The 8355-nt window shown below is 33.9% G+C and overlaps 1 protein-coding gene across 1 annotated transcript; it reads left to right on the top strand.

Annotated features, from left to right (window-relative positions):
• Positions 1–1756: 1756 nt before the first annotated feature.
• Positions 1757–8059, top strand: LOC134720568 (aquaporin-5-like). Its single transcript, XM_063582892.1, has 3 exons — positions 1757–2804; positions 7034–7114; positions 7774–8059. The coding sequence occupies exons 1-3, from the start codon at positions 2169–2171 to the stop codon at positions 8023–8025; spliced, it is 969 nt and encodes a 322-aa protein (XP_063438962.1). The 5' UTR covers positions 1757–2168; the 3' UTR covers positions 8026–8059.
• The last annotated feature ends 296 nt before the right edge of the window (positions 8060–8355 follow it).

Below are 8355 nucleotides of genomic sequence, written 5' to 3'. Positions count from 1 at the left end.
CTGTCTCACCTGATTTGCATTTTAACTTTGTTTTTTTGTTCATATCTGAAAACGTCTTTATATTAGAGCGTTGAATGGGCCCATAGAAGCTTCTATTCAAATTCAACAAAGGCACTTTCATGCTCTGACTTTAAAGGTTCTTCTATTTCAAATTTAACTGGATTTCTCAACAAATATTTTGTGATGCAAGCTGAGTGGTATAAAGCATTTAGAGCAAACATCTCTGATTTTATTTTCAAAACCATTTCACTGTCGGATATATTATTGCAGTACGCATAATGCATTGGATTCTTTAATTTCGGCCGATGATATCTTGCGTATTTTTTTATCTTGCCTAAAAGATTTGTATTTACAAAATATGCAAACCATCCGATCTATCTCAGGCAATCTAGATCGTGTCAATATGGTAGACTGAGTATCATCTTTGCACAAGGGTATTTTTGTACAGGAAGATGTAGATTGTCCTGTTAAATTATTGTCTGCAAATGTGGTCAAATTTTGTTTACTTGTAAAAGCTTTATAACAGCTTTTATGATATTTTATTCTATCAAGTGGTGCTTCCTCGACCGTTTTGTATTCATCACCAAGTCTCCTATAAACGGTGTCCTTCCGTTTATTTACGGCAGAAAGAAAGTTGTTTTTCCCTTTGCAGCTGGAAAACATAGCCGCTCTGTCGTAAATACTTGACAAACGATACATCGTTGCCAGTCAATGGACAGTCTGCCTTTTTAGCAGCAGGAGGGGTTAGTTTAACAGGACTACACGTCAAGTTTGACATTGTCCGGAAAAATACTAGAGTTGTTCCCGTTAATTATTTTTCTATTACTGTGTCACAATAACTTTCTTCAAACTAATACTTATCAAATACCTCTATAAAACACTATCTTTTTTAATGTAATAAATTCAATAAGTTTACATCACTTATTCAATCAATTTAAGAAATTTATATTTCAATTGGTCTTGTGAGTTTTGTCAAATTGACATGCTCCTTCTTCACGAATAAATGATTATAATATACAGGTGAAGAAATGAAAACGGACAAAATGAATTCCGTAATTGCGGTGGAATATTGATGAGAGCGTAAAAATGCAAAAAATACAGAAAAATACAGCTAAAACAATATGTATCAAATTAGTTATGAACTAAGAATAATTGTTAGATATGATTCAGCTTTAAAATAAGATCAAATAAGAAAAAAACGACTGAAAGAAATAGAAAAGAAGTGGTCGGTTTTTGAAATAATGACAAAATTGTTACAAAAATGATTTTTTTTATGCAAAAAAACACAATATTATTTTTTAAAAACTATTTGATAATACTTAAATATGCAATGCGCTATAAATCAATGCATTCTATTTATAAAAAAGAGAAGTTTAAAGCAATTAATTTACGTTGAAATACAGGTGGTAAATTTTAATTTTGAAAAGATTTCTCGATTTTAATTCAATTTTTACAAAAATTGCACCGTACGATTTTTTTACGACCGGGCAAAAAATGAAGTTCGGATATTCATCTATCACTTGTAAAAAATTCAGCCGTGTGTTAGGTGGGTGCATTAAAGTCGTTAACTAGACGTCTTTTCTGAAAATGTCACTCGCCTATAACAAGAGAGTGGTCAATTAATTACAGAGTAAATAAATCTGTCATAATAAAGTGTCATAACTGAAATATATAATTATGATTCAATACTTTAAAATGTTTTATCTACATCCAGCAATGATCTGTTTCATTTTCCACCGTTTCATCAATTTGTGTATGCGTTTTAGACAGTTAAATTAATCTAGTGCATTTCCATTAGGAAATTAGCAAGGCAGTGCTTGTCAGCCCTAACTGCAACTCTATTGAATTAGCTACATTGTAATTTTTGGATCCAACGTGTTATTAATTTGCCGCAACATGCTCTAAGGTCTATTTCAAAATGAAGATACAGATTCTCAGGGGAAACGAAACTCTGGATATAGTTTAGTTTGATTATTTAAACTTCACTGTATTATCCCGACTTCTGGGGTTTATCTGCTGAATGAGTAATGGATAACTATTCCCGGTATGGACAACTTTTATTTACTTTATCTGTATTTCTGTGTTTGCTGAACAGTCGAGGAGGAACACGGTTTAATGATAGCCAATAAGACATTTATTACGGTTGGTGACATTTTAAATTACCCCTGATGACACCTTATTCAGAACGGTCAGATTCGGCCAACGTTGTAGGTTTTAGAAAAGGCTTTTGGACACGGTACAGAATGGTGACCAGCGTAGATGATATAAAATCCCTGAGGTTCTGGAAAGCAGTCATTGCAGAAATGATAGGAACGTTGCTCCTTGTGATGATAGCATGTGGATCGTTTACTGCTTGGGAAGATCCAAATAAAGACAACCATATCTCAAATGCGGGAAGAATTATTCAGATTTCGCTCTGTTTCGGGCTCGGAGTTGCTACATTAGTTTGGGTTTTCGGGCATGTTAGTGGCGGCCATCTTAATCCATCTGTTACCATGGCATTCTTCATCACTCGTCGTATTAGTCTTGCAAGAGCTGTCATGTATGTAATTGGACAATGTGTCGGCGGCATGATTGGAGCAGGACTTTTGAAAGGAGTGATGCCATCAAACTACACCGGTAATCTTGGTGCGACAACCTTACAACATGGTATGAACGGAGGGAAAGGTTTTGGTGTCGAGTTCTTCATCACCTTTGTATTGGTATTGACGGTGTTTGCTTCTGCGGATAAACACCGGAAGGATTTGAGGGGATCCTTTCCACTTTCGATTGGGTTGGCTTATACCTTCTGTCACTTATTTGCAGTAAGTATAGTATTTATGTCGAACTAGTTTGTTAAATTTGGAAATGCACCTCCCTCGCGCATGCTTTTGGTTCCTTGTCCTTTTTTTGTTTCACATTTTGTCCTTTTTTTTGTTTTATCGGATTTTCAACGATTGAGTAAGGCATTGAACTTTCAAATTGTGACTTAGAGCATCACTGAAGATACATTACATTTTGAAATGCGCAGAAAAATATGTAGTGTCAATGTTTAATTTTTCACTGTGGCATACTATCATACTCTGTGACCACCAAATTGGCAATCATTTCCCAGGTATATTGTGTATATTTTCTTGTAGCATTTCAGACACTTGAATATTATAAAATATTACGATTGATTTAATTCCAAATGTATTTTTCTAAGAAACTGCATGACAGCCGAAATAAAACATCCGGGTACTTTGTAAGTGTAATTAAACACTAAATCAATGCTATAACTAGAGAACAAAATCTTGTTTCTGACATGTGAATTTCCTTGTTTCATGTGTAAATATTGCCTTGTTTCTATAGACTGGTTATATACTAGTACTGGGACAAGACGGGTAAATATAAAAAGTTGGGCGTTTTTTTAGGAATTCAACATGGTCCATAGTAACATGCTTTAATTGTTTACTATAATTGCATTGACTAATGTCCTAACAACGCTAAAAGCTTTAAAACGCAATAAAGTAAACGCGGCAATGTAGTCCAACTTTTGTGGGTGCTGCAATACCTTACAATATCAACCATGTCATGAAAATACCAGGGTGGCAAGGATATTTAAATCTGCAATGGAAAAAAAAAAAAACCCAAAAAAACGCCATTAATAACCTAATTTGATATATGAATTATCCATATTATGAACCAACATATAATAGATTAATTGGACTGCAATTCACATTTTGTTATATATGTCTGGACCTTTTATAGCAGAATATACGGTATGGGTATTGCCCATAGTTGAAGGCCTACGTTAGCAAATGATTGCGTCACTCCATGTTATTTCGACACTGTTGATGGGTTGTCTCATTCAACCCCCCCCCCCCCCCCCAAAAAAAAAAAAAATCCCCTATGTCAGAAATGTAATAATTCATAGAAGGACACTAGAACAGTCGAAATGGGTATTTAGATCTTCAGGAAGTGTACTGGGTACAATCAATAGAGAAAGATTATTATGTTATATAACATTGTTGCATGTTCAGACCTAAACTGGCCATTCTTATCAAAGTTAAAGGGAAAGGTATCATAAAAGTTTACTTCAAATGCTGTAAATTTTACTGCCGCGGTACATTATGTACATAATCGTTTGGTATTAAGTATGATTAAAGTGAGTGGTATAAATATTAAACACTAATTTGTCCCTTAGTGAAGAGGAATGTATTGGTATGGACGATTTATGTACTGCTTACAATACCCTTATCTGAATAGATAACGCTAATACTTATTGCCATGTTGACCTTAGTGGTCTGTGTACCTTTGGTGCAAATCAATCGGTCAGTATTTATGTTCTGTGAATCATTAATTCAATCTGAACGATCAAAAGAAGATGTGGTATGATTGCCAATGTGACAACTCTTTATCAGAGACCAAATGACATAGAAACTAACAACAATAGATCACCGTGTCAACGTATATTTGTTCTGCCTAACAGAAGTTCCAAAGGAAACTTTGTAATAAACATTGTCATAATATCTATTCCTGTTGGGACAAATATTCTATACCATTTTTTCCGTTAGGAACATATTCTGTAATATTTATTCCTTTGGAAATAGTATTCCAGAAGATTTTCTATTCGAAATGAAATATATAAAACAATTCAAACAAGAAAACTAACGGCCTAATTTACATATAAAATAATCAACACAAACAAATAATTATGTAACACAGCAACAAATAACTACCACTGAACACTGAATAACAGGCTCCTGACTTGGGGCAGGTACATACATGATGTGGCAGTGTTTAGCATGTTAGCCGGCGTCAAAAACCTTCCTCTAACCTGTATGGGATAGTGGTAAACAATACAACGGAAGATCAAAATTCAAAAATCAGTTATAAAAGGCTGTACTCATCAGATATATACAAATAGAAATACATCTATCAAAAACACAGAGTGGACGTGGCCGGGTATTTGTGCATCCCATCAACAAAAAGACACTTGTACTCGCAGTTACTGACAGATAGTTCAAATTCAATTACAACTTAACCACAAAAACAAAATCATCCATCTACGATTACATTCTCAATCTTTACACATCCAACATCCAATGGATTTAGTGTAAATAAAGACGTCGTAAACAGATATAATTATAACAATAATATTTGGTTACTTTTAATTTACTGATGACAAAATAAATATTAATTCCAATAAAAAGCAACATTCAAAGATCTAATTTCAGTGTTGAATTGATAATCTTTTAGAATAATAAAATTTAAATTAGAAATGGGGAATGTGTAAAAGCGACAACAACCCGACCATAGATCAGACACCAGCCGAAGGCCATGTAACGAGATATTCCCGCACCCGGAGGCGTCGTTTTTAGGATCGTTTCTAATTTCCGGGCACGGTAAAAATCTCCGTAAAAATGAGGATATGCTTTCCTGTTGGAAATAAGTTTTCTACGGGTTCAACCAAACTTTAAAAACCAAATTTGTATATCTTAAGGTTTAAAGTAATTTGTGGTTACGAAATCCCTGGCTGAATGATTTACCAGGAATGCATAGATTACGTTCATTATAATCCAAACGTCACAACAGCACGGGCAAAGCAAACGAGTTGTGATATATGAACAATTTAACATCACCATACAAACAAGTCAAATTAACAATAGGGGACGAAAACACGTCCTTTTTGTCGTAAATTTTGGTGTAGAGTTTCCCATGTAAAACTGAAATACATGTATCTAAATCTAGGAAAGGAAGATATTGCCGTTCATATTTGATTCATTTAAACAGTAAGTTCCTTTGGATACATTTTGGTAGTATATTTAGAAAATTCAAGTACTATACGAATGGGAAAGGTGAGACGGAATATATAAACTGTACTTTGGGGTGTTAATGTCTTTTTTGTTGAAGTGTGTTGTTAAGTTGCTGTTTTATTGAAGTTAATATGCCTTTCCAGTTTAATTATGGAAGGAATGCAAAAATCAAAGATGAATTAGCTGATCGAAATACGGATCGTGTGGACGCTAAAAGCATACGCGGCTCCAGCCATTTGGAAAAAGAATTTCAACCCCCGGAAAACCAGGAAATGTTAATATAATAAAATAAAAACAAAGACTCTTAACAAACAAAGACAAAAACAATTTGACATCATCATCGAAAGTAAATTTGAATTACTGGCTTGACCACGAAACTGAAGTCAAACTGAGGTCAAACTGGCATGTCAGTTTCCTTACACACAGTTGAACCAACGAAAGAACAAACTGAGCTTTCACTGTATTCTAGGAAATTTGCGTAAAAATACTTTGAAGGTATTGGCAAAAGTCCGCCAACACAAACGCAGGTATTTTGGTTGGGTCGATATATATTTAGAAGTGAGTTTAACAAACAGCAATCACTTACGGTGGGACTTTAATGTAAAGCCGATTCTCTTCCAAATGAAATTACAATTAGGATAAATGCATCAAAACATGCAATAATGGTTAACCACTACAAACATGTCTGTATTCTAAGTTTTGTCAATATAACAACAAAAGAAACATGTTTATGGGATATATATATATATGTGTGTATAATTAGAAAGCTTGTCGGAATTCTTTAAAAAGAAGTCAATTTGAGACATTGGTTTGGTTAACATAAATTGTTACTCAGTTTGGTGTTCCTCCCTCTCAAAAAAATATTCAATGTTCAATGTATATTAGAACGTCAAATGCGCGTCTCGTTGTCACAAGACTCATCAGTGGCGCTCGCAAATCAAAACAAATTGAATGATACACAACTTGATGTTGTTATTCTTTTGTCTATATAAATGTATATTTGCGTTTCTGCATTCCTCAAGGCTTTTGCTTAACCTTGCAGTACGGTTGTTTTTTTTCCCACGTATTGAAGACTTCAATGTAATTTTGAGACGAGGAACAGCAATAAAAGCGCCGTTCCTTCGCTTCTTGTGCGATGTTTTGCTGTGCGCGTACTGATTTTGTGTCAAGGATTATAGATGCCCTATATCCATTGATTTTTATTGCAATATATATATTCAAAGGCGCTAATGATTTTGTATTCACAATCTTTACAGGTTCCAATGACTGGCGCCGGTATGAACACAGCCAGAAGTTTTGGTGCAGCTGTTGTTTCTGGAGTTTGGTCAAGTCACTGGGTAAGTGTTAATGGCAAAGCTCATGTAAATTTTATCAATGTTATTTTATGAATTCTAACACCATTGTGACAATGTTCACGGTTTGATATTCTATTTTAACAAATTAGTTTCTGTGTTTGAGTTAAATTTATCAAGACGTACACAATATTGATGCAGTTTTCCTCGAAATATTTAAATGAAAATTCCAAGGTTTTATCTAAACTCTGAATTATACTTTCTAAATCTACAACAGACTAAACAAGCATTATCGTGCTAAAAGCCAGACTTCGTTTAAACCAAGACGTATTATATTTGTTGGGTTCACTACTTGGAGGGACATTTTCTTACGATCAGTATCACTTTTGGACAAATACGTTTATGACAATAAATCAATTATATATTTACAAGGTTTATTGGTTGTGTCCTCTTTTTTTTTTTTTTTTGATTTTTTTTTTGACTTGATTGGTTGTGTCCTCTACTAGGCGGGATTCTGGCTGGTCTGAAATATATATTTATGAGAATTTGTTTGTGACAATAAATCAATTATATATTTACAAGGTATAATGGTTGGGTCCACTACTTGGCGGGATTCTGGCTGGTCAGATATATATTTATGAGAATTTGTTTGTCTGATATATGAGAATTTGTTTGTGACAATAAATCAATTATATATTTACAAGGTATATTGGTTGGGTCCACTTCTTGGCGGGATTCTGGCTGGTCTGATGTATGAGAATTTGTTCGCTGCCAATGCCTCTCTGAACAAGGCAATGGAGTTTCTATTGGCCAGTGACTATGACACAGAGAAACATCCGGGGAAGAAAGCTAAAATTAGAATCATACACGAGGAAGACATCGACGAGAAAGAGAAGGAATTCTGTGAGCTTCAGTCTCCTGATACACCAATTGCTCATGTTATTACGAATCCTTGATTTTAGAGTAAAAAGATTTCTTAAATGGAAAAAAACAAAATAAGAATATCCGAGACAGTTTCAAGGAAATGTTATTGAGATTTGAATAATTGTATATTTTGACTCTTGATTGACATATTTTACATTTACCTAAAATCATTTGCCTGTTTTTGGGCAATTTGAATGAGTGAGTCTTTATAATATTGCACACACATATGATGTGTTTATGAGTAAATTGCAGAATATAACCAATTCATGATACTAAATGTATGGCAGTATCCTTCTGAATGAATAATACTTAATGGGTTTTTTTTCATTATTGTTTTCATATTATTACAGACAGTTTAGAAT

The sequence above is a fragment of the Mytilus trossulus genome, chromosome 6 (genome assembly GCF_036588685.1).
Source record: "Mytilus trossulus isolate FHL-02 chromosome 6, PNRI_Mtr1.1.1.hap1, whole genome shotgun sequence".
NCBI lineage: Eukaryota > Metazoa > Mollusca > Bivalvia > Mytilida > Mytilidae > Mytilus > Mytilus trossulus.
The sequence above is the reverse complement of the archived record's forward strand: the minus strand, read 5'-3'. Positions and strand labels throughout refer to the sequence as shown.